We start from the raw sequence: 27282 nt of genomic DNA, 5'->3' as shown, positions 1-27282 counted from the left end.
AGCTAAAAACAATGGAGGATAATATCAAAGTTCACTAGCTGTGTACTAATCCAGTCCAACGTTTTGTGGGAACGATGAAAATGCTGGATTGGATTAGATCAGGGTTAAACGGACTGCACACATGACAGAAAATAAAAACACAAAGTAAATTTTTGATAAATATTAAAAGCTCATAAAACTCAAGCATTGTTCAATAGGGTGTACTATACAATTCGGATTCATAGAGAAGTTTATTTGTTTATTTATTTGGATCCTATTTCGCTGAAAGCAGTGCAGTCGCCGAGTCGTCCCGGGTTCATTTTATCCATTTTATCATTACAAATTACATTCATTACATTTGACATTTCATTGCAAAAAAAATCACATTTTCTTCCAAAAAATAATCAGTTGAATTTAGGTTTATCTTAAGTGCACATTTACTTTAGTTGAAATGTGTCTGAAATGTCACATGTTTAATTACAGTTGTCCCTCACTATATCGCGGTTCACGTTTCGCGGTCTTCCTGTTTTTTTTGGTGCAATTTTGTGTGGTTTTTTTTTTACAGCGTATAAACGTGCATTGTGTTCTGCGTCCTGATTGGCAAGACAAATTTACATAAATGTTTGATCGCAGTGTGACTCTGAAGTGCTGTATGTTTGCAAGTTTTCTCCCTGACAAAACCCACAATGTCGATGAAACGTTCTGCACCGACAAAGGTGTTTAAACAAGAGAGAAATGTGATAAAATGTTAATGTCTGTCTTAGAAAAAGTGTATAAAGTGTGTGGTGAGGGGTTTTACAGCTGCAAAACATATAGAATAACCACTTTGCGAATTTCACTTGCGGGATATTTTTAGAACGTAACACCTGCGATAAACGAGGGACCACTGTAATATCTGGTTAATATGTCTGTGTAATTCCTCAGTCGTCCAGGTCTGATCCGTAGCTGAAGTTAAATCTGTAATAGGAGTAAAGACGCTTCACCCCTACAACTTTTTGTTCAGTTGACGGATTTAACTTCTGTTTTTGTCTGGTTAATATCAACGGGAACGCTGCTCCGAGGAGACATTGATCTATACACGCCGCTTTTCTTGGTGAAATTGGTTCTGGGGTAAGGTGTAGGTGTTTTTTGTGGCCATTCGTAACAGTTCTAGTGCTGTACTTATGCAAAGAATCACACAGAATGATTTGATTCAAAATAAAAGCAGGCGTCTTTAGGGTCAGTGTTCTGTATAACAAGGTGCCCAATGTAGCTCGTATTCTTTGATTTAAAGCGAGCCGTGACAGAGCGAATACATCTGTTCTCTGCTGGTTATAATTGAGCAGACAAGTACAAGTCTTGCCGCTTTATTTTTTGAGCAACTTGTATTTTTGCTAGATCTTTTTGAGATGTGGAGGATTACACTTTAGAACAATAATATAAAGTCGAAATAGAAATGCCAAATGAAGACACAATGCACATTTAAATCAGAAAATATACTAAATATTTAAAGCTACTGTAAGTAACGTTTCAGTAAAATATTAAATTAAATCAAATACACTCAAATAAACGCATGATTTATATTTTATTTGTGTTTATTGCACTGAAAATGAAAAAGTATCAGACACATTTGTTGTTACTGTGTCCTCACTTGTTCCCACAGTATGGCATAAAATGTATCTGCATGTGGAATGTTCCAAAGTATGGTTTTAACTTTCTGTTTCCATAGAGTCATGCGGGTAATGTGTCACCTCCAGAAATTTACACACTGTTACTTTAACTGTCTATTCCTCTGTCCTGTTGTTTTTGGCGCTTTAGGTGTCGTTGGGTTCTCTTTGTCTTTGACTTTCAGCGTGAGAGCGTTTTTACACAGTTTGACCTGTACCAAGGCCGATCGTTTAAAGGGCCATGTTTAAAGGAGTTTTTTTCTTATTATTATAAATATTATTTATTACATAATTGTCCTGAAATCTTGGACTTATTCAGATCCTTCTCGTGCTCAACTTGTAAGTAATCAGGATAATAGAAAAAGGCTTGTTTTTGTTTTGTTTAGCTGATATAACCTACTTCCTGTTTCAATGTGCCGACAGATACAGGTCTAGTGCCATCTGTTGACACTTTTTATAACTACATGTCATGATTAACAAAGGCTCTATACAAAGAAATGATTTCAAGTTGTACCAAAGGAAACGACACTTGTGTACAAAGGATCATGAACATCTAGAGTCCTGTAGGAGGCGCTGTACCTTATTTTTTACTGTCTTAAAAATGTGGAAATGAACTAGATCATTTTATTCAGTCAGAGCATCATAATTATTCACCCTTAAGAGTTTATTAGTGCTTTTATTAACTTTCAGAGCCCAGAGCGGAGTTGCATGGTAACGGCACACTTCCTGTTAGAATAAAACTTTTCTATATTTACATGCAGAAGGCAGACTCATTTTCAAGAGCTGCTTACACAAGATATCTGCAGTGATGCAAAACTTCACTTAAATAAATACATGAAAAAATATGATATAGGGATTTAATATGAAGACTATTATGAAATGTGCTTGTGTACCAAATGATGTTAATATCTGAAAACAACACTGGGAATGATGTCTGGGAATGATGTCTGGAACACAGGTCTCCAAACTATAGCTCTGAGCCCAATTCTAAGTAGTTTGCAAGGCATGAATTATATGCATTACAGTGAAGAACTCAAAACTCATTCATGGTAAATAATCACATTTTGACACTGGGGGTGAGGTGGGTTAAGTGTCTTGCTCATGAACATAACAACACAGCAGCTGGAATTACATCAACAACCTGCGGGTCAGTGGATCTGACCAGTCCACTGATGATATTTATGTTGAGAGTGTTACGGCTCTAGGCCTTAAGCTCTTTTCATTTGTTAATATTTGCCTGTTATGTTTAGCGTGTTTGAGTCTATCCCCTTTACCCCATGAAATCCTGGCTGTGTGAGTCCTCGCTGGTGATTGGAGGACTTTTTCCGAGCCTGGCCAATCGTGTGGCTCACCTGCAGATGCCTCCCTCTACATAAAGATTCAGCAGACCTGTTCGGGGCCATTCTGTGTGTGTCTGAGTTAGTCCTTAGTCGCTTGTGTGTCTCTGTGTCTAACTTTTTGCGTGCTACACTAGTTTAGTTCTGTTTAGCTGTGCATATGACTGAAAGGTTTTTATCCTGCACTCTTCTGTTTTAATGTTAATTTTATGATGGTTATATGTGAGTATTTAAGTTTAGATTTGTGTAATTTTAATGTCCTTCTTGAATTATTTTGTGTACAAATTTTGCTATACAAATGAACTTTCCTTGACTTTTAGTGTCTCTTTTTATTTCGTCGCTCAATTTTGTTTGTAGACTTTGTGACTCGTGTTTATTTTGTTACACTCGTCGTTTGATATTGCGTTATGTGTCCCTTAGTTTTGTTACTAGTTTTTTAATAGTTATAATTAATTTCCAAGACACAAAACTTGTTATTTGTTATTTTTGGTTTCTTAGTTTAGCTTCTGTTGTTTTATACATTTATATACATATTTTAGTCCACTTTTGTTACTTTGCTACATAAAATTACTTATTTATTTGACCATTTTTCCATCTTGTTTTTTGTTCCCTCCCTGGCTCTAGACAAACTGGGTTGTAACAGAGAGCAGGATTCAAACCCCCAACCTTCAGATCAGTGGCCAAACGCTTTACCAACTGAGCCACTGTCGCTCCATTATGGATTACGGATAATAGTTTATGTTTTATTTGCAGCTAACTCGTGTAAAGCAGCCGTCTTTGTTTTACCGTTTCAATTTCTCGCGATCATTAAAATTAGCGGCTCTCTGCCAATTTCGTTTTGTAAAAGTAGCTCACCAGAGGAAAAAGGTTGGAAACCCCCGGTGCAGAAGGTGTTTGGTGATAGAGTCGACGTACGAGGCGCCATCTGGGGTGTCTCGTGTTTTTATGTCGGCCATTAAACTTGTCCTTTTTGGAAAATGATTACAGAGCAAACATTTGGAGAGGAGATACCGGGGGTAAATATGTGAAGTACAGAACAGCTGGACTCATCCACATTCAGAGCAGGACTCAGACTCCACATCTCACACTATAGACTGAAGAAGACACCTGATACACACTGGGATGGAGGGAGAGAGAGGGGGAGAGGGGGAGAGAGGGAGAGAGGAAGACAGGGAGAGAGACAGAGGGCAGTGGGGGACAAGAGGGAGAGATGAAGAGACAGTTAGAGAGGGGGAATAGGGGGTGAAAAGGAGAGAGAGGGGGCAGTAGGGGGAAAGAGGGAGAGAGGAAGAGATAGGGAGAAAGAGAGAGGGGGAAGTGGGGAGGCAAGAGGGAGAGAGGAAGACAGGGAGACAGGGAATGAGGGAGAGGAGAGAGAAGGGGGAAGTGCGAGAGCGCAATAGACAGGGAGAGAGGCTGAACGAGGGATAGAGGAAAAATAGCAAAGAAGGGAGACAGGGAATGAGGGAGAGAAGTAGAAAGAGAGGGAATGGGGGGACAAGGGAGAGATGAAGAGAGTGGAAGAGAGGGAGGGAGAGAAGCAGATAGAGAGAGGGGGAACAATAGAGATAGGAGGAGAGGTAAAGAGAGAGGGAGCTGAGAGGGAGAGAGGAAGAAAAAGACAGAAGGGAGCAAGTGAAGTAGAGAGAGAGAGACGGGGGAATGAGGGAGAGAGGGGACAGAGGAGACAGGGAACAAGGGAAAGGATAAGAGAGAGAGCGGGGGGAGTGGGGGGCGAGAGGGAGAGAGAGGAATAGACAGGGAGAGAGGGAGGGGGGTGAGGGAGGGAGAGAAGTAGAGCGAGAGAAAGAGAGGGAGAGGGGGAATGAGGGAGAGATGAAGAGAGGGAGGGAGAGAAGTAGAGAGAGAGAGGGGGAACAAGGGAGATCAGAAGGGAGGGAGAGGGGGGAGTGGGGGGGCGAGAGGGAGAGAGGAAGAGACAGGGAGAGAGGGAGGGGGCAAAAAAGGGAGGGAAGTAGCGAGGGAGGGAGGGATGAGGGGGAGAAGTAGAGAGGGAGGGGCGATAGGGTGAGAAGGAGACAGAGAGAGGAGAGGACAGAGGGAGGGAGGGAGAGCAGAAGAGAACGAAAAAAGGAGCGAGGGAACAATGGAGAGAAGTAGATAGGCAGGGGGGGCAGAAGGAGAGAAGTTGAGAAGGCTAGAAGAGGAGAGAGGGGGTGAGATGGCGAACAAGCGAGAGAAGTAGAGAGGGACACAAAAAGGGGGACAGAGGGGAAGGATGGAGAAAGGACAAGAGGAAAAGGGATAGAGAGGGGGAGAAAGAGGCAGGCGGGAATACGACACACAGAGGAGGATTGGTACAGGAGAAAAAGAGAAAGAGGAGAGTGGGGAGACGGAGAAAGGCAGGGAGAAAGAGGAGGAGCAGGCACACAGCACACGGAGGAAGATTGGCACAGTTCCAGGCGGTGATGGCCCCACACAACCTCCACTGAACAGAATCACTCCAGGCTCAGCACAGAGAGATGCTGTTACACAAGGAGCTGCCAGCACTCGTCAAAGTAATAGACTGTTACGTAATGTATTTTGGGACAGTAAAAGTAGCTCACATGGACATTCAGAAGGGTCCTGCCCAATGACACGTTTAACTTTCAACTTTATTATCGGCCCAGAGGGAATGTGATTTGCAGCAAGTGTCAGACAAACAGTTAATATAAAATAAAAGACTTGATCACAGCTTAAAGGGCTTAAATATTACATTAACGAACAAACGATTAATAAGACAAATCAGCTGCTTTCTTTCCCCGTTAGCAACAGATTTGATTGACAGCGTTGCTAAGCGGCCGTTAAGCTCTAAACCAGTGGCGCGGGTGACAAAGGGCGTTACCTTCAACAGTCTCGATTTGGATTGGCTCTTTGGTTGCTAGGATACTCGCTGTCGTCGGAATTTCAAACGTGGAGCTTGTCTTCAAATTTCCTTTTGTCTCAAGGAGGTTATCAAAATAAGACCCAAAATGCTAAATTGCTAAATAATTATAATTTAATCAACAAAATAGCACTTGGGGAAGAAAAAAACTGAAAATGACAATTCAGTGCTTTAATGACCCTATTCAACCTTTAATGGCCCTCCTGTTGTTCTCTTTTGTTTCTTTTTGTTTGTTTGTTTCATTCTGCTGTTTATTTATCGCAGCTCATGTTTTTTAACAATATTGTAGATTTAGAATAGTTTTTGTGGTTTAAATCTGCTCTTGGTTTTTGTGTCAGTGGCGTAAATTCGTTTCAATATTATCGTTTATCGTCTATATTTACTTCAACGATATGTCAAACTTCAAAATGTGTTTTCGTGACAGGCTTACTTTCTCTTGCATTTCAAATCCGATAAACAAGGCTACATTATATTTAAAACTAATAATTAAAAAATATATATATCTGAAAATATTTCGCACCCATTGTAGCAAACAAATATACTGGTATACAATCAACTCTACGTATACACAAAGGAACACTTCACCCTCTATACTCCCACTCCAATTAGGCTCTGAATTAGCAACGCACAGCTCCACACGTTCACATCTTATACACTTTCCTCTCCATGATCTTTATTAATTAGCACCAAACTGAAATCTGCATCCTGCCTCTCGGTGTCAGGGCACAGAACTTCAACTTTTTTTAGTGTTAGTGATGACGCACGCGGCTCCCGGCTCTCAGCACGCAGCCCCAGCACAATTATAGAGTGTAGAGGTAGAAACACACAGTATGCCCAAAGGTACACGCTTCAAAGATTAGTGGTTCAACTCCCATGACTGCCGATACTTAGTGTCACTGTGTCTTTGAGCAAGACACTTCACCAGGACGGATGTGAAAGGAGGAATGATTTATTGATGTATTGACCAGACTCTAACTGTCCAAAAGTAATTAAAATTTTGTAGTGATAAAACTACACCTGGAACCACTGGAAATACTGTAACAACTACTACAACATCAACAACTACTACAGCACAACAGCAATTAGTATTAGTACTGGTACTCCAAGTACAACATCAACCATAGTTATTACAACAGCTACTACTTCTACTACTACTACTTCTACTGCTACTATTTGTACTACTACTGCTACTACTGCTAATTTACTACTACAACTAATACTTCTGCTACCACATCTACTGTTACTACTACCACTACTGCTACGCCTAATAGTATTACAACTACTACTACTGCTACTGCTACTAATTCTACTACTACTACTACAACTACAGCTATTACTTCTACTGCAACTACTTGTACTACTACTTTTAATATCACAACTGCTACTACTGCTACTGCTGCTGTTGCTACTAATACTACTACGACTACCAGTACGGCTACTTCTACTACTCCTAATTTTACTCTTACTACTACTACTACCTCTACTGCTACTATTTGTACTACTACTGCTACTATTGCGAATTTATTACTACAACTTCTACTACTGGTACTCCTACTAGTATTACTACTACTACTGCTAATACTACTTCTACTGCTGCTGCTACTACTACTACTTCTACTACTACAACTACTGTTATTACTTCTACTACTTCAACTGCTACTACTTGTCCTACTATAACTGCTACTACTATGACTACCATTGCTGCTACTACATTTACTACTACACCTACTACTCCAACTACAACCGCTACTACCACTATCTCAAATACACGCAGTACCACACTTGGCTAAACTCCTCATCTTACCACACACTAAATCTCCCAAACTCTCCACTCGCCGACTGTTCAAAGTGTCTGCCAGGAAATAACCCGTGTCTACTGTCTGCAGTCTCCCATCACTCCTCATAAGCCTCCTGGGACAGAGACTAGAGCGGCTAATCCAGGGAGCTCCCGAGGTGATGGATGTTACAGGTCAGATCTGTGGGGAGGCAACCCCGCGCACAGCTGGAAGGGTCTGTTCCACTTTGTGATGTCATACGGTGGCAATTCAGGAGGTGCTTTTGTGTAATTTTAGAGTCCAGACCACTTTTGGATCACGTATGAACCTAGCAGCTATTGTTTATAACCTCATTTACTCTGCTTTAGTCCTGAATATACCTTGTAACCGCCATTTTGTTAGCATTTTTAAGCAGTAAAAGGTTTGCGAATCCAAACATAGCTAAAAAAATTATATATTTTTAAGAATAATCACTTTAATTACAACCTCGCAACGCACTTCGCTAAACCACCAAGCTTACCACGCTACACCACATCTCTAATATCGTCTGGAAGCTTTTCAGAACTTTTAACTAGTCTAGTATTCAAAGTGACTGCCAGGAAATAGCTTGTGTCTACTGTCTGCAGTCTTCCATCACTCCTCATAAGCGTCCAGGGAGAGAGACTAGAGCGGCTAATCCAGGGAGCTCCCGAGGTGTTGTATGTTGTGTGGGAGGACGGGCTTTACACAGCTGTAGCGGCTCAGCTCCACATTTTCATTATGTGAAATTACCTCTGACAGCAGGAGAGCAGAATCACACCGAAAACCTCCAGCAAACGCCATCTACAAAGCCTGCGAGCAACATCTGATCTGGAAATGAAGACACATCCCGAGACAGACAGGAGCAGGCAGCAGCGCCCAAACTACCTGTACGCAATTTACGCAGAGCCAAGAGAGCCGAGATCAGATCAAGTAAGAGAACAGCCCGTGATTGATAAGGGTTTGAATTACTTTTATTACTTTTCAAACCATTACAAATAATAAAACATAAGTTATATCTTGCTCAACAACGACAGACAGAGGAGTAGTTTTTCTTCTTTCAGTTTCTCTCAAAGCGCTAGGACTGACCAGTAATGTAACAAAGTAAAAGTAAAGTAGTAAAGTACTGTATTTAAGTGTACATTTTAGGTACCTGTACTTTACTTAAAGGGCCCATATTACACTATTTTCTGATTTATGTTATAATGTTGTTTCCTCATCACAAACAGACCTGGAGTTGTGTTTCGTTTTATTCACACATGTTCAACACACAAACCCTGCAGATTTAGAGAGCACGGAAAACACTCTGTTCCACCTTGTGATGTAATGTGGTAATACAGGAAGTGCTCCATTGTGTTTTTGAACTCCATACACCTTTACTAGAATCATTTTGATAATTTTAGCCCCAGATTTGCCCATCTCTGCTCTGAAATGAAGTAAAAAGGAGCTGTTTTACTTGAAAACTACCACTTCATGACATCACAAGGTGGCACAGAGCATTTTGAGCTTTGGAGATATAGACAGAATAATAATAAAATGTTACCCAAACATGTATGAATGAAACAAAACACAACTCCAGGTATGTTTTTTCACAGGTAAGAACTTTATAACATGGCTTAAATCTCACAAGAGTCAATTTTGCGTAATACAGGACCTTTAAGTAGATTTTAAAGTGGACGAGGGAACAACATTATAAGACTACTATTATTTTTCTACTTGGTAATTCTCCACAACTGCAACTTACAAAACACAACCATCAAAATCAGCTGTTCAGCCAATTCTTCACCAGTTGTTCAGTACAAATGTGAGCCTCTGTGCCTGTACATAACCCCACATGATCCAAACTTGACAGTGTTGAGTTGTGATTCGAGCTGACACTTGAGCTAGCACATGACATCCAATGCTGCACCACAACACAACCTTGCAAACTCTTAACACAGTTTAACACGTTCCACACATCTGTTCAGATGTTCTTACACCTTTAAATGTTGTTAACAAACTTTTCAGTTCTCACTCCAGGCTCAGGAGGGCGCTAAAGGAACTGACAGAATACCATGGGTTTGATTTCATGGGAAACGGTCACATTTTTATACAGCGCTTTTCAAGGCATTCAAAGCGCTTTACATCAAGAAAGGACTCACACTTTCGCACACACAATCATACACCGGTGTACACAGACACTAGGGGCAAGGTGGGTTAAGTGTCTTGCCCAAGGACACAATGACAGTATTCATCTGGGAGCTGGAATCGCACTGCCAACCTGTGAGTAAGTAGATCTGACTGATGTTTTGACTACGTTTTCCATGGTCTTTTCAACATGAAATGATGTGAAGATTTGTATTTCTTCAATTCAATTCAAAAAACAAATATACAGTTAGCACGATACATAGGAACAGAACAATAAAACACCAAGATATCCTGTCTAGCTTGTATTAAATGCCAGGGAGAAGAGGTGCATTTTTATTTTTTGCACTTATGATTGGTATATAAGTTCTCTTTGGCGTGGTCTGTGCATTTTTATTAGTCTGTTTATTTTATTTATTTATTGCTTATGCCATTTCATTTTTGTTGGCATCAATTTAAAGAATCAAAAACAAAATAATGAGATAATTAGCATAAATACAACTGTTATGGGCCTTGCCTTCATTATTGGCACGAACAAAAGGGACAGGGAGAAAATACATCTTATAAACCCTGCTCCTTCCGCAGATCATTAAAATAAATACTTATTTTATAATCGAATGGACAGAGCTAACTTGCTAGCCAACAGGAAGTGATCATGGGCGCGCTTTCGGCTCCATCGACTCTGGCTCCAATTCACTTTCTATTGAAAAACTGTTGCCCGTTTCGGTGTAAGTACTGCTGTCAGGCTCGTCATTTTCGTCTTAAAATGTTCGTATGAGCTTGGTATTTTTATTTCACTATTGTGTCCATAAATCAAGACTTGAGCTTCATTTGACTGGAGCTGAACGCTACGGGTGACGTCACACTCCCTTAGTTCACTTCTTTATACAGTCTATGCTTGTGGTTTACATTTCATTAACTTATATAATTTCCTCAGTCATAGTCCATAATTCATCTGTCCTTCCGATCACAATAAGTTCGTATAAATCAGATGTTGAGTCTGGACAGTACTACTTCCCCCAAATACATTCTCACTCTTCAGTCATTTCTTGGCCACCATCTTTTCTCCTAGCTGACTTGAGTAATATTATTTTTTAAGCAACCCTGCAATTTTCAGTCCACTCTATCCACTTCTGCTCCTAACACATCCACAAAATTGAACAAACATTCAAAAGATGCCCAACTAACCAACGCTATGATTCCCGATATGTTTCCACTACTGTTTGGATTAGAAACAACAAAAGCAGCCAGGAAACATTAAAGGGCCCATATTACGCTATTTTCTGATGTTTTATAATGTTGTTTTCTCATCACAAACAGACCAGGAGTTGTGTTTTGTTTCATTCTCACATGTTTTTAACACACAAACACTGCATTTTTAGACTGAGTTCTTCTCTCAAACTGAAAACGCTTTGTTCCACCTTGTGATGTCATGCGGTAATAACTTGAAAACTACTACTACATGACATCACGAGGTGGAACAGAGCATTTTGAGCTTTGGAGATGGAAACAAAACACAACTCCAGGTATGTTTTTGAGGCGGGAACGACATTATAAAGTGGCTTACAGCTCACAAGAGTTAATTTTGCGTAATATAGGACCTTTAAGAGGCATTTTGCGTCAAGAACCAAATATTTCCATTGCCATTGGGAGGTGTTTAGTACGTGTTGGTCCTACCTCTGGGCGAGTGGTGCTTCCACATGATGTTGGCTTCAGGTCGTCCGATGGCCAGACACATGAGGCTGACGCTGCTGCCCTCATTCACCGTGATGTCCCTGGAGATGTTTGTGATCCGGGCTGGGACTAGAGGAAAGAGGAAGAAACTAATTAGAGACTTTGATGAGACTTTCAGTGATTCTTTCAACTAAAAATGTTGGTTTGTAGTTACAGAGACAAGCTTCCATAGTTCAGTTCAATTCAATTTATTTGTGTAAAGCCCCAAATCATAACTCTAACTTGTTTCTTTGATTTAACCAACAGAAACTTAAAAATCCAACAGTGAAACAGGCATTGGTCAATAACAGAGAGATTAACCGATATTCATAGAAAACAAGCAAATGGAGAAGTGTCCCAGAGCACCCCCTGTCCTTAAGACACTCCTTATCGGCAAGGAAAAACTCAAAAAATCCAGTTCAGCTGTGATTGGTGGAGATATCTGGATTGTGTCTTTACACATAACGCCCAAGAGCAAACCAGGAATTTTTGTATGCTAGAAAATCAATGTTTTGTATGGATCCACTGCTGGTTCAGCTCAGTTTGGTGGTCTTATAAACTTCATTATATAAGGTTTTGTATGCTTTTTTTTTTTTTTTTAAGTTACACAATTTAACTTTGGCTACGTTCAAAATTACTTACAAACCACATCAAATTTGGAACTAAATGGGACTAAAGCTGGGACTTAACCTGTGTGAACGCACCCTTTCCAGTACCTGCCTGTCTCCATGAAGATGACTGGAATGTTCCACAGCATACCATTAAACATATCCATCTCCATGGACACAAACAGGTGGCTCCATCACGCCAACGTCAAGGTTTTTCTGCAGCCAAACGTCTTCACTCCTACAACTTTTTGCCCAGTTGACAGATCTGAATTTTGTTTTACCACTAAATGTAAGATAGATACACTTAATGCCATACCGTGGAACGTTTCAGGCAAAGCAACACCATGGAGACAAGCGAGCGCTGAACACAATCACAAGCTGAGCTCAATCAATTCAAATAGAACTTTGTTTAAACTAACGATGAAGGACCACCATCATAACATCACATTTACATAATAAGTCCCCTTTAATCTTTCTATTACCAGTTGCTTCCAATTTGAGTTGATGTCAGCGCGTTCTTAATGATCATCACGAGGGCAAAGGGCTGGGCGGGTTAAAAATAACTGAATCTGGAGTTCAATTAGCATGAAATGAAGTGACAGATATGACAATCCTCAGTTCTGTGGCGGTGTTCGACATGATTGAGTAACTCCATCACCGCGCTCATTAGACAAGCATGGGGCTGATTTAGAGCACGTACCAAATGCCTCTGTGGACCTGCACATGTGCGCTGACTGGAGTTAACTGTGCACGAGATCCCAATTAAGAGGGCCCCAAGACTACAGGGCTGGAAATGAAGAAGTGCTACGGAGGATGATGTCTTATTTATTGGTGAATTTCAGAAAAGCTGTAAACAAAGTAAATGGTAAATGGTCAGATTTTTAGATAGTGCTTTTCCAACTTCAAGGCACTCGAAGGCACTTTACACCACAGACTGTATATATAAATGGACATAGCTAACCTGCTAGCTGCCGCGTTCCAAATAGGAAGTGATCATGGGTGCGCTTCTGACTTCATCAACTCAAAACTGTGGCCCCTCTCTCTATAACTGTTGCTATCAGACTCGTCATTTTGGTCTTAAAATGTTTAAATTAACCCTCTCTATCCTGATCCTGATGTTTTTATTTCACTATTCTGTCCGTAAATCAAGATATGAACATTAATAACAGATGAATCAGGCGTCTTCTTTCACCAAGGTTGCTCCCACTAGCATTAGCAACAGCTTTGATTGACAGAGTTGTTAAGCGCCCTCTCCCTGCTAAACCAGTGTTGTGGACGTGAAGGGGCGTTACATTCATCAGCCTCACTTTGGATTGGCTCTTTGGTTGCTAGGATACTCTTGGTTGGAATTCAAAATATGGAACTCGGCTCCAAATTCGCTGCTATAACTGCTAGCCTCGATGAGCTATGGGTGACGTCACACTAAGTTAGTCCACTTCTTTATACAATCTATGCTTTACACCAAGGAAGTACTCACCCACTGACACATGGAGACACTGGGTCAAGATGGATTAAATGTCTTGCCCAAGGACATGAACAGTATTCATCTGTGGGAACTGGACTCACACCGCGAACCTGTGGGTCAGTGAATCTGACCGCTCTCCCAGTGATGTTTAAGTCGAGTGCGGGTTTCAAACCACTAAACTTCAGATTAGACGAACACACTACGAAGTGAGTTAGCGTTATCCCCATATAGAATCCGCCATGAAGGTAGTGCCCCTATCTTGCAATAAAAATAAAACAAACCAAGACAATAAGCCATCACTCATACCTAATTACTATGAAGCTACTGTTCTATATGTTGACCCTATCTTGCAATGCATCTTTGATAATAATAAAGACTTGGTTCACATTCACAGATACTGGTGGTGACAAGTAACTAAATAAAGTGTGTTGGCTATTTGACCACAAGCATGGAGCTCAACAGTTGCGTCACTTTGAAACCTGCTGGAGATCTGCAAATAAAATCCCAATTATTTTCATCATAGACTTTTCAAAAAGTCAAATATTAAGAGTTTAAAGATGCAGCAGAAGCTAACAAACTAAGTCCTACAAACATTTAAAACCTTAAATTCTGCAGTATCTGTCTTGTGAGCTTTAAACCATGTTATAATGTTGTTCCCCCACATATAACATGACTCATAACAAAACAGACCTAGAGTTGTGTTATGTTTCATTCACACATGTCTGAGGAACACTTTAGTATTAGTCTGTCTACATCTCCAAAGCTCAAAATGCTCTGTTCCACCTTGTGATGTCATCAAGTGGCAGTTTTCAAGTTAACAGCTCCTTTTATCTTTAGTTCACTTGAGATTGGCAATTCTAGGGCTGAAATGATCCAAATGATTCAAGTGAAGGTATATGGAGTTTAAAAACACTGTGGAGCACTTCCTGTTATACCATTTGATGACATCACAAGGTGGAAAAGGGTGTTTGCCATTTGAGTGAAGAACTCAGCCTAAATATGCAGAGTTTTTGTGTTAAACATGTGTGAATTAAGCAAAAAACAAAAAACAATTCCAGGTTGTGTTTGTGACGAGGAAACAACATTATAACATAGAACAGAAAACAGTGCAATATGTGCCCTTTAAACACATGTCTTGACTGCTACTTTGTAATTCTACTTGAGTAATATTATTTTTAAGTCACCCCTGCAATTTCCGGCTACTGTATCCACCTCTCCTCCAAACACACCACTAAAACAGGACAAAACATTCAAAAAAATTCTGTTTTTCTTTTGCCATGGATCTTACCTGGACGACTGCGGGATTACACAGACATATTGGTTGGATTAGCAACAACAAAAAGCCCAAAAAAGTAGCCAGCAAACATAAAAATTTTCTGAAATATAACTATATAAATCCACAAAATAGACTTCAAAAAACATTAAATATTAAGTGGAGTGTTTGGCACAAAAGCAGAACAACCATATGCAATGCTAATAATGGACTGTGAACTGGCATCCTGCTGTCTGAGCTACTGCAGCCTTAGTCGTGTTCTTAAAATCCTAGTTTAGTTTGTCATTAAGCAACTAAGCAACGACCAAGAAAAAAAAAAAAGAAGAAGAAAACGAAAATTACAATTGAACCCATTAAATCATCTCTCAAATCCAATTAATAGAAACGGCAGCATGTCTTCACAGTCTTTGTTGAGTAGTACTTCGAGTTGTTCTTTGAGTGCTACTTTAACTAAATAGATATCAAGACAATCTCATGAATTTGTTGTCTTTTTTGCACCAACGGAATGCTGACGAGTTCTGAAGCCTTCATCAGAGCCCATTTTCAACAAGGTTCAACCAAGTGGATTATAGACGCAATTTTGAGCTGTACAATCTACTAATGTCATAAAGACAAGTCCATTTTTTATAGCGCTTTTCCATCTTCAAGGCACTCAGAGCACTTTACATCAAGGAACCACTCAGCCATTTATATACCGATGTACGCAGACGTAAGGGGCGAGGTGGGTTAAGCATCTTGCCCGAGGACACAACAACAGCATTTATCTGAGTCGGTGGATCTGACCGCTGTTCATGTTTTTTTTTTAATGTCAAGAGCGGGATTTGAACCACCAACCTTTGGATCAGTAGACAAACGCTCTACGCTCTAAAACATGTCCAAAGTCAGTGGAACCTCTAATGACATTTCGTCCTTATATTATTGCAAACAAATGCTCTTCCTCATAATTACAAAGAGCATTTGAATGAACTAGTGGAGAACTTTTTGGTGTTGTTCTGTTCTACGATTAGATTTAACATATAATGAGTTGAATAAATTACATCTATTAGTCACTATGTCACTGCAGACTCACTACTAATTGATTGCAGGTCATGGTTTTTTAAAGGTCCTCCTAAATTGACTCTTTAAGCTGTGGTAGAATGTTACTACCTCCCCCAAAACAGACCTGGAGTTGTGTTTTGTTTCATTCACACATCTCCAAAGATCAAAATGCTCTGTTGCACCTTGTGATGCCACGGAACGGTAGTTTTAAAGGTAACTGCTACTTTTTAGCTTTAGTTTAGTAGAGTTCCAGGGTTGAAATCATCCAAATAATTCTAGTGAAGTATGGTATGGAGTTTAAAAACGCAGTCAAGCACTTCCTGTATTACCGCGTAACATCACAAGGTGGAACACAGCATTTTCTGTTTGAGGGTTTTTGTGTCAGTGGCATAATTTAGTTTCTATAGTCTCATTTATCGTCTATATTTACTTCAGCGATATATCAAACTTCAAACGTGTAATCGTGACAGGTCTACTCATAATTACTTTCAAACCTGTGGACAGCTAATGAAGCAGGCTAATATCAGCGCCTGACCTGAAAAACGATAAACGTCTACAGTACAATACAAAAACATACTTTCTCCATACACCGTAATGGAGGTCCTGATGGAAGCCAGTGGCCTGGGCTCAAAGTTAAAGTGATCCGTCTGCATCGCATTAACCTTTGCCTTGGTCTTATTCAATTAGCATGGCGGCCGGGTCCAGCCTCACTCAGGACGCTGTGTACAAACCGCCAGCTCCAAATGCCATCACCAAATGTCTAAGAGCTGCTGACATTCACCTTAACACTTTATCAGAGGCTCATTTTGGGAGGCAGACGAAAACCGCAAGGAAATGTCCTTCACGGAAAAGTTTAAAAATTGGCGAAATAGACTGGAGACTAAAGGATGCTGAAATTATACCACAGGTAGCTCAGTTGGTAGAACATTTGTCCATTGATCTGAAGACTGGTGGTTTGAATCCATCGTTTTCGACATATACATCATCAGTTGAGCGATCAGATCCACTGGCCCACAGGTTGGTGGTGTGATCCCAGCTTCTACAGATGAGTGCTGTTGTTGTGTCCTTGGGCAAGACACTTAACACACCTCGTGCCCAGTGTCTGTGTACACTGGTGTGTGAATGGGTGAGTGGTGCCTTGATGTGAAGCGATTTGAGCGCCTTGAAGATGGAAAACTGCTATAGAAACATGTGATCAATGAAATTTACATACATATTACATACTACTACTACCGCAACTACAGTTATATACTACTTTTATTGGCCATATTTCATTGTCAAAGTCTGATCTTATCTGATCTAAGAAGCTAAGCAAGGTCGGACCTAGTTAGTATTTAGACGCGAGACCGCTAGGAATACCAGGTGCCACAGGGGGGACGGCAGTGACGATCGTGTCCTTAGGCAAAGCACTTCATAGCTGATTGTCATCCTCACTTCCGTTACTATGCCCCAGGACAGCTGAGGCTACACTAACTGTGTACCACCACCGAATATGAAGCGAATGACTAATGCAATTTAAAACGCTTTGGGTGTCCTGAAATCCGCTATATAAATCCAATGCATTATTATTACTACTACTTAAATTTTGTACTTTGTCTTTAGGCGAGGACAAGCCCACGCCATTCCTCATTTAGACACTTGAATAATACCAAGAATCTGGGCAGATGGTAGTTTATTATGTAATGAAAGCACTACGCCTTACACTATCTACGCCCCTAGATACCAAAATATAATCCATCACAGACGTCTCACCTTCTTATAACACGTTCACCGGCCCACTGATCCCAGGCCACTGTCTATTGGATTTTTCACTGTGAGGTTTTAAGGTTGGAGGTTGCTGTCCTCCCTCTCTCCTCTCCTCTCCTCTCTCCTTTCTCCTCTCTCCTTTCCTCTGACAGCTGCACCAGCCCAGTCTAATTCCCATATGACACTGTTTGGAGCAGGTCATCACAGGCTTGACACTGCCCGTCCAAAGGAGAAAGGAAATAACACGAAATGATCTGGTTGGTTTCATCACATGCTTTTATGACATACAGAGTTTGACATGAGATCTTGTATAGTACTAGGATATGACTAATAGGACCTTGACTTCAACAGAATACATCACAAAACCTGCCAAGTGTATGTCCAGATGTATTTTAGAAACACAGTTGTGATCTGGCAACATCTTAATAACAAAAAAGATGGAAAATTAAAAGCATTCAAACTGAAAACACTCTGTTCAGTCATGTCATGTGGTAATACAGGAAGTGCTCCGCTGTGTTTTCAAACTCCATACATTTTCACTAGAATCATTTGGATCATTTTAGCTCTGTAATTGCCGATCTCTACTGAACTAAAGGTAAAAGGAGCTGAAAACTACCACTTCATGACATCACAAGGTGGAACAGTGCAGTTTGAGTTTTGAAAATGTAGATAGACTAATAATAAAGTGTTACTCAAACGTGTGAATGAAACAAAACACAACTCCAGGTATGTTTTTGAGGAGGTAACAGCATTATAACATAGCTTAAAGCTTACAAGAGTCCATTTTGTGTAATATAGAACCCTTCATCTGTGTGTGCATTATTTGACTTGTGTGTGTGCTTTGAATATCATGTGTCTACAGTAATATTATTGTATGAGTAACATCCTACGCAAAAGTGTCTAATAATGCGAGGGTGACCAGATGTCCCTATTTACCCAGGACACTCCCAGTTTTGAGCTTCGTGTCCCCTGTCCTATAGTTTGTCCCAGTTTGTACAAGAAATGTCCCAGGTGTCTTGTGGCGCAGATCCAGAATGATATCTCACTGTATTTTTTTATACAGTTTGATGTCAGCCTGGTCTCCATGTCCTCTGTTGCGTCTCAAGTCCAGTCAAACGTGATCATCCAATCAGAAGTGTTTATTTCAGAGACGCATGTGAAATGAAGGAGCTCATTGGTCACTTATGACTTACAAATAAAATCAAATTGATCTTACCTCAGATTAACAGAGTTTAGGCTTTTTTCACTGATTCTGCAGAAATCCACAATGATTTTCAGCCTTTTGTGAGATTTTTTAATGTTTTATTTATTATTTTTTGATACAGACCAACCATGCATGTCCCTGTTTGGCTAATCCACCTGGTCAATCACGCCCTTTTTAAAACGGGCAGATTCACCGGTGATCAGACTCACATCATTGTAAAGTATTGAACAAGTGTGTGTTCTTGATCCCAGGCAAGCAGCTGTCGCTAATTTTCACCAATCCAATCCCCCCAACGGTAAAAAGGGGAATATATTGTCATTTGTTTAACTGAAATACAGAAAACGATGCTTGAAAATGACCATAAGACAAAAAATGGACCAGCAGAAATCCTTCAGATCATGCCTGACCCAAGAAAGAGTCAAGACTGGACAATGTTACGCAGCAGCTAACGGGTTAGCTATGTCCATTTATATATACAGTCTATGCAAATATCCCAACCCGGGTGTGTCCCAGTTTTGAATTTTGAAAATCTGGTCACCCTAAATGACACCCATATGTAGTCCTGACCTGCATTTGTGTTGTGTAACTAAAGGTCTTTACTACTCAATAAAATATAATGGAACAGCTGGCCTCGTGGTGTGGTTTGCTCTATTGTTCTAAGTGGGCTACTCTCAAATGTACAGTGTGAAGTATGTTTCAAATGAGAACTACTTTACTTCAGACATTGGTGGATGAACACTAAATAAGTAATGGTGGCACATGGGTCTCTCAAGACGGCCCCAGATTTGATCCCATGGGAGCGTTCGGCCTGCGGGTGGAGTTAAAACATCGTCTCATGTTTGGGTGGCTTTCCTCCAGGTACAGTACATTTCCTCACCAACCCAAAATATGTAAACTTGATTTTATTTTTATTTAACCTGAAGAATCCCATTGAGAATAAACAAACTATTTTTCAAAAACGTTCTGGCCAAGAGGCAGAAACATTCAACACAGTTACAACATAGATATAAACAAAACAACAAAATAACCCGAGGAAGCACAGATTAAGAAAAGCAAGTGCATGTAGTAATAGTCTAATCCTCTGGCTAACTACTTCTGACTATGAAACCGAGATCAAGACCTGGAGATGGATTCTCTGGTGCTGCTCTGTGGTCGCTAGTGATATGACAGGTTTTCATGTTTTCTAATTCTGACTTGGTTTGGTGGAATAGTACCTGTGCTAAATATTTATCATAGTCTTATGTTAATTAAGTGCCAGTGTCCTTAACCTCACTGTTAGCATCACTACTTCCTGTTCATTAGTATTTCTGTGTGTTTTTTGCAGAGTTACGCTAAAACGAATAAATATGTAAAGATCAGGCAGTGGACAGAGAGCTGCGGGTGGGTTAGGGGTCAGGGGTCAGAGGTTAGGGGGATAGTGTGAGACAATGAACAGGGAGCTGCGGATGAATGTCACTGACAACATGTTAAACACTACACAAATAAAATTAATACTTCATCAGAGGACACTTTTGTGTTTAGAAAGAGACATGTTTGTGCCTCAATGCTAACGCTAATGCTAATATTGAGGCATAATAAATATTAAAACAACACCACATGAACAAATACAACATATACAAATAATCGGGTAGAGTTTAGTTTAATTAATTTGAATTTTAGTAGATTGTTTATGTTACGTTTTCTGATTTTAATAATAAAAGTGACTGTTAGCTGAGACACACTGAGCTAGCTAGCGTGCTACTGTTCACAGAGCCTATTTATGCACAAAGAAGACATTTTTCTGACACTTTAAACCTTTATTTAACTAAATAAATACGTTGGCATTTATTTTTATCAGTATTTTTTTTATTTATTTATTTATTTTAATTAGGACAGTGCATATTAATCAACATGTCAACAAACAGCATCAATGTAAATATGCCGGAATTAGCACAATAGCTACTTTACATCCGTTGTCCTAAGGCAGGTCAGAAACAGAGAACATTTAGAGAAACACACAGATGAGACAAAAGTGCACATAGACATGACAACAAGTGAACCACAATAGACCATATTCTGAGTTTAAGATGCCCCAAGAAAAAAAAAAAAAGAAATCTAGATGTGTGTGCATGTTTGACTATTTTTCAACCAATGTTTCAGAGTGTTCTTGAAGGTTGAAAAGGACCCACAGTTCCTGACATGGGCCGGTAATGTGTTCCATGACTGTGATCCTCTGACAGACGTCACCATTTGGCCAAATTTGGTCCTGCGTCTCTGTACGTCACAGTCTCCTCTGGTCAATGGTATATCCATTACTATTGTGTAATTTGGACAAGTTTTGGCCCTTATTAACATTATGGTTGCTAGGTAACAGTTATGGAATTACCTCATATGTAATACAAGGCACTGGCAAAACGATAATTAAATAACTTAAATCAATAAAAATAAGCATAGTCACACGCACAAACACTTTTTTTTTCCATCAGAGGTCAGAGGTCACCAAATATTTGCAGATTTTCACAAGCTTTCCAGAGAGACAGTGTAGTATATATAATGATATAAGTACGTTTTTGTGAAATGTGTGGTTTAACCTGTCAATCACTTTAACGCTATACACAGGAACAGTGACTGAATATTTGCTGCAATGAATGAATGCAATCTTTATTTTTATTGTTCCCTTTTTAAATCCAAAAGCCAAATCTGAAAAGGCACTCTCTCCACTTCTGTCTCTCCAATTTCGTCCACCCATTTGCATCTCCTCGACGTGGAGTGTTAATGAGGAGCCTCCAAACCTAAAGTGGATGCAAAACACTTTCTTTTTCGCTGCAGAAGAATGGCCTGTCTGTCTTGTATTCAGGCAGAGAGCTGGAGGTTTTTTTGTAAGTCAACAAAAGTTCACCAATTTAGCAAATCGCCCGTGTTGTGGTAGCATACAATTTGCGTTGGCACCCCACAACGCCAGGCTGCAGTTGTGCCGCCATCTGGCTGACTTCAATGGCCTCGTGGTTCTTTCTCTGTACTGTAGACTCAGCACAAAGAGCATGTGTTTCTATGTGTCGCTAAACGTTTAAACTTCTCATTATCTCGTGTTCTCTTCATACTAGAAAACATCCGTACATGGCTATGGGTGGGAAAAAAACCCCGCAATTTGGATGTTAGGGCTCATGTGGTGGGTGTATCATGCTGTTTTGACTCCTCTTTCAGCCTGTTTGAAAAGCGTGATGACAAACAGTGTTATACGGAGGAAACGAGCGCATTTGGAGGATGTGTTGGGCATGATTGAGTTAACAGGTGCTCTATGGAGCTGAAAGGGGAGGATTAGCGCTAACTAGGGTTCATTTCTGACAAAGGCGAAGAATTAGTGGGTGATAAAAGTGTGTTAGAAACCTATTTGGATTGGATGTTTTTACCATTTTATAGTTATTTTTTTTATATCCACAATGTTAGAGAAATTCCTTTTCTGTTCTCTGACACAAGCATAGACTGTAAAAAGACGTGGAGTAAAGTGAGTGTGACGTCACCCATAGCGTCCAGCTCCAGTCAAATGAAGCTCGTCGAGGCTAGAGCAGTTATAGTGGCAAATTTGAAGCTGAGTATCATAGCAACCAAAGAGCCAATCCAGAGCAAGGATATTGAAGGTAACGCCCCTTCCTGCCTGCATCGCTGGTTTAGCAGGAAGACAGTGCTTAGTAATGGTGTCAATCAAACCTGTTGCTAACGCTAGTGGGGATGACCACAGGGAATAAAGAAGCCTGATTGGTCTGTTATTAATGTGCATATGGTAAGTTACGGACAAAATAGCAAAATAAAAACACCAGGATCATGTAGAGCGGATTAATATGAACATTTTAAGACCAAAATGTGCAGTTACAGAGAGAGGGGCCACAGCTTTTCAATAGAAAGTTAATTGGAGCCAGAGCCGATGGAGCTGGAAGTGCGGCCATGATCACTTCCTATTAGAAACATGGTGGCTAGCAGTTTAGCTTTGTCCATTTATACATACAGTCTATGGTAATAACGAAGGTATATCGCACCAAATGACCGTCTCTCCTCTAAGTGAATTTGAGCTGTTCAGTTACACCAACAGGATCTTTTTTTGATTTTTTTTTTTTTTTTTCAATGCATATAACCCTGTGTTAAGAAAATAAACTCATAGCAAAGTGAGCAGCAGCCAGTTCAGTTCTTAAACATCGGATTTGTGAACTTTTAAAACTCTCCTCCATTAAACAGTTATAATGGAGCTGATTCGGAGATGTTGTAATACTGCGTTTGCTGAAATGATGGCAGCATTAAACCCAGCGGGCGTGAGCAAATATTACTTTTACTGCCTAAAGGTCGTAAGAAGTGAACTGAAAACCCAAGTCCTCGTGCCAGCTCCAGACATGTTTCCAAACAGAATCTTACTCAGGCTGCTCAGTAATCCCACAGATTTACTGCTAAACCTGCAGCAGGAGTAGAGAGACAGCTCCAGTGTTTATAGCAATTGGACTAATGGAACAGAACTAATGTGGAAATGATAAATGGGTGCTAAATGTTACATGTGACAACTTTAAATGCTTTCGAGTAGGTGTGAAATATACAAGCAGCAAGTGGAGCAGCAAGTCACGATGCCAAATACTGTATAAATGGAAGTACTTTGAAGGTCACCTCTAAATTGGATTAAAATACTAAAGCTGCACTATGTAATTTTTCTGGTAAAGGGTTCACCACCTGCTTGTGTCCATATGGTCACATTTTTATAGAGCGCTTTTCAATTTTTAAGGCATTTAATGCAAAACACTTTACATCAAGGCAACACTCATGCACACACATGTTCTACACCAGTGTACGCAGACACTAGGGGGAGAGGTGGGTTAAGTGTGTTGCCTAAGGACACAACGACAAGGACATTCATCTGAGGGAGCTGGAATCGTACTGCCAGCCTTTGGATCAGTGGGCAAACACTCTATCAACTTAAATAGTTTCACCTCCATATACTATCCATTTGGCCCATAATGTCCCACAGTATGACTTTAACATAATCTATCTTGCGTTATTCAATTTGATGTGTTTTTATTGTTAAAAATACATAAGAAAAATGTGGATTCTTGTGAGCAGGATTGCCATTCCATAGATCTGACTTGGCTCAATGGTGTCACCAGCTTGCTTTCATGGAAATAGATTAGTTTAATACCACACGCTGTGTGTTCAAGGACACAAGCAGTTGCCAGACCTTCCATGTGAAAAGTTACACAGTGTACCTTTAAATCAGTAATAGATAAAGATAATAAAATAGAGTAATAAAATAAAAAGAGTAATAAAATAATACATATCACTTTCCCAAATAGTCAAAGTCCTGGTTCTTCTCATTCTGTATTATTATTATTATTATTTTTTTTATTATTATTTTTTTATTTTTTATGTATTTTATTATTATTATTATTATTATTATTATTATTATTATTATTATTATTATTATTATTATTATTATTATTATTATTATTATTATTATTATTATTAATGTATTTATTTTTACACCTTTGGCACTTTATGTCCCTTTTGTTGCATTACACCTTCCCTTGCATAACTCATTTGTATATTTTAATGACAGCCACCTGAAGTTGGATCAGTCACGAGGACCAGCGTGGACGGACTCTCCTGAGTGGTCAGAGAGCCGTGTCCTGATTGGTCAGAGGGCCGTGTGAGAGCGGAGAGCTGGAGGACAGTTTCATTGAGCGGTTGATTAAAAACATGTCCTCCCGGATGTGACCACGGCCCGGGGACATGTCGCTCTACACGGCCCGGCCAGCCAATCATTACCCAGAATCCTACAGGCTGCCCAAGGAGAAGCACGAAGACTTCCACACCTCCCAGTGAGGCCAGGAGCAAGTCAAAAATTATATTCAGTTCCTTGCAGTATGTTTGATTGAAAAATAATGAGAAAACATATAGAGTGAAAAGCTATTACACTGATATTTCACAATGTGTAAGTTGAGGTGTAGGTGTATGCAAACAGAATGAGGAGTCTGTCTATAGAAAAGAGGTTGTTAAGCTTAAAGGTAATGTGACTTTTGCGTTGGAGGGTCTGCCACGATAGAAATGTTATTCTTTGTCTTGAATGTCCCTTAGTATGGCATTAAACATATCTAACAGTAGTTCAATAACAGATGTTTAGATGATTATTATTCAAAAATAGCATATACATAAACATTATTTCAGTGGGGTCTCCTCTCCATACACCTGGCTAGTAAGTTGGCATGGTGGTGCCTCCTACTCATTCCCATGGAGACAGATACATTCAATGCCATGGAACATATGGGCAAAGTAATACAATCTCAGAATCTCTTGTGAGCTTTAAGTCATGTAATGTAATTATACTAGTAAGTAATAAGTAGTAATCCTTTATTATTAGTCTGTCTACATCTCCAAAGCTCAAAATGCTCTGTTGCACCTTGTGATGTCAAGTGGTAGTTTTCAAGTTAACAGTTATGTTTTACCTTTAATTCAGTAGAGATGGACAATTCCAGGGCTGAAATTATCGATTCTATTGAAGGTGTATGGAGGTTTACCACGTGACATCACAAGGTGGAAGAGAGTTTTTTTTCTGTTTAAGAGAAGAACTCAGCCTAAATATGCAGGATTTGTGTGTTAAACATGAGTGAATGAAACAAAACACAACTCCAAGTACATTTGTGATGAAACAGCATCAGAAAATAGTGTACTACAGGCCTTTAAAGAAAACAGTGGGTCCAGTGAAGGCTAATCTATGGAGGTTTTTCTTTTTTTTAATCGCATGTTCCCTTTAATTTGGCAATCATACGTCCCCTTTAATATCACACAATGGTACAGCAACGTAGGCAGTATGGAAAAAGCAACTCTATTGTCATCGTTGTGAACATGAATTATGGGCATTCTGCAGTTGAACAATGTGAGGAAATGGTGCAGGGAGGGGTTTAGTTCTCTTAAGCTGCTGGAGCGAGAGGAGACTTCAGGAAACTGGGAATTTAGGTCAAAACAAAAGTTGTCAAAGTAGGTTGAGTGACAACAATGCCACAATTCAATATCAAGGCATAACAGCACACTTAGTATAGTGTTTATAGCATTATATTATTTATGGAGAAATCTGACTATCACAAAATGGGTTCAATTTAAGAAGAATTAAAGCAGTCCTATTGTGCTTGTCTGTGCTCTGTATAATAATCTCTGACACCCGATCATTCTGTTACACAGTGTTGCACATTTTAAATCACAATACTGATCTAGAACAACCTAATAATAGAAACAAGTCTCAGAAAACTGTGTTGCCCAGTGGGAGCTGATGTGACCGCAGACGTCATCACAGCAAATCTCACATGCCATCGACCGCTGCTATGGATAGATGCACATCACACATGTTTTCACAAGTGACTTGAGCTTTATGTCGACCATATGAAATGATTTGAACATTTGTGTTTCTTGCAGGTTTCAAATATGATTCAGTTTGGCTTATTCTTGTCTAAATATCTAAATACCACATTGTGTGCATTATTTCATGTCATTCAATCCAAATTTTAAATCCCATGTTACAGACAGTTACTCTTTCAGTTACTCTTACTTGAGGAGTACTTTTCCCAAAAAACGTTTTAATCTCAATTTGACTAATTTCTTGAACTAATACTTTGTACTTCTACTTGAGTATTATTGTCTGTATAACCTGTACAGATAATCCAATGTTTAACTGTGTTTAACAAATATGACTGATTCCAATTTCCACGAAATCTGAGTTTGTTTTGCACAAATAGGAGAAATTCATAAAAATTTACATTTCAAAACTTTTGGGCAATTTTTGTGGCTGCGCTGCACAGAGACTGTGCGACTTTGATGCCTCATCGTGTTTGATTTAATGATTCTACACATTCCTGATTCTCCATTTTTTTTATTTTTTATTTTTGGCAAAACTGACACTGAATTTAGAGACAAGTTATAATTTTATGAGTTTTTGTCACTTTCCACTGGGAATAATGAGGAGGTTGGTCACCAACGGGTACTTCATTGTCCTATCAGTTCACTTATGTTTATAATACTAACAGGCCCTTCGTCGGCTTGTGGCACTCGAGCCTAATGACAAAACATAAACTCTACTTGTTCATATGCCACATATAAAACACATCTTGCCGTAGCATAAATAGTGAAATATAGTATTGTGTGCTTCTCATTGTCAGGTAACCTATTTTCCTATCTGTCCATCATCTCCCTGTAACAGCGGGAGCATCTCTAAGGTTGTATTTGCGACACGCTCTGCCGAATGTGCCTCTAACCTATTTTTCCAACCTTGACAAGCACCGCTGCCTGCACACAAAGACCGTCAGCTTTCCAGATCACTGTGTAGTCTTGCATTTGCAGCTATGTCTATACCACCGTGAACCACCAAGAAAGCCCATACAACAGCCCATACCACAACCCATGGGGAGCCTTTCTTGTGTTGAAGCTCATTATGCATCAGAGCTGTGGTGTGTGCATGTCGGCGTTCCATGT

General features: G+C 39.7%; 1 protein-coding gene across 1 annotated transcript in view; it reads right to left on the bottom strand.

Annotated features, from left to right (window-relative positions):
• opcml (opioid binding protein/cell adhesion molecule-like) overlaps window positions 1–27282 on the bottom strand; it is a 352880-nt gene that overhangs the window by 94741 nt on the left and 230857 nt on the right. The window contains exon 3 of the mRNA XM_033978467.2: window positions 11441–11566. Coding sequence (XP_033834358.1) covers window positions 11441–11566 — 126 coding nt within the window. The remainder of the gene's footprint in view (window positions 1–11440; window positions 11567–27282) is intronic.

Source organism: Periophthalmus magnuspinnatus, chromosome 14 (genome assembly GCF_009829125.3).
Source record: "Periophthalmus magnuspinnatus isolate fPerMag1 chromosome 14, fPerMag1.2.pri, whole genome shotgun sequence".
In the NCBI taxonomy this organism is placed as follows: domain Eukaryota; kingdom Metazoa; phylum Chordata; class Actinopteri; order Gobiiformes; family Gobiidae; genus Periophthalmus; species Periophthalmus magnuspinnatus.
This window is presented reverse-complemented; position numbering and strand designations above follow the sequence as displayed.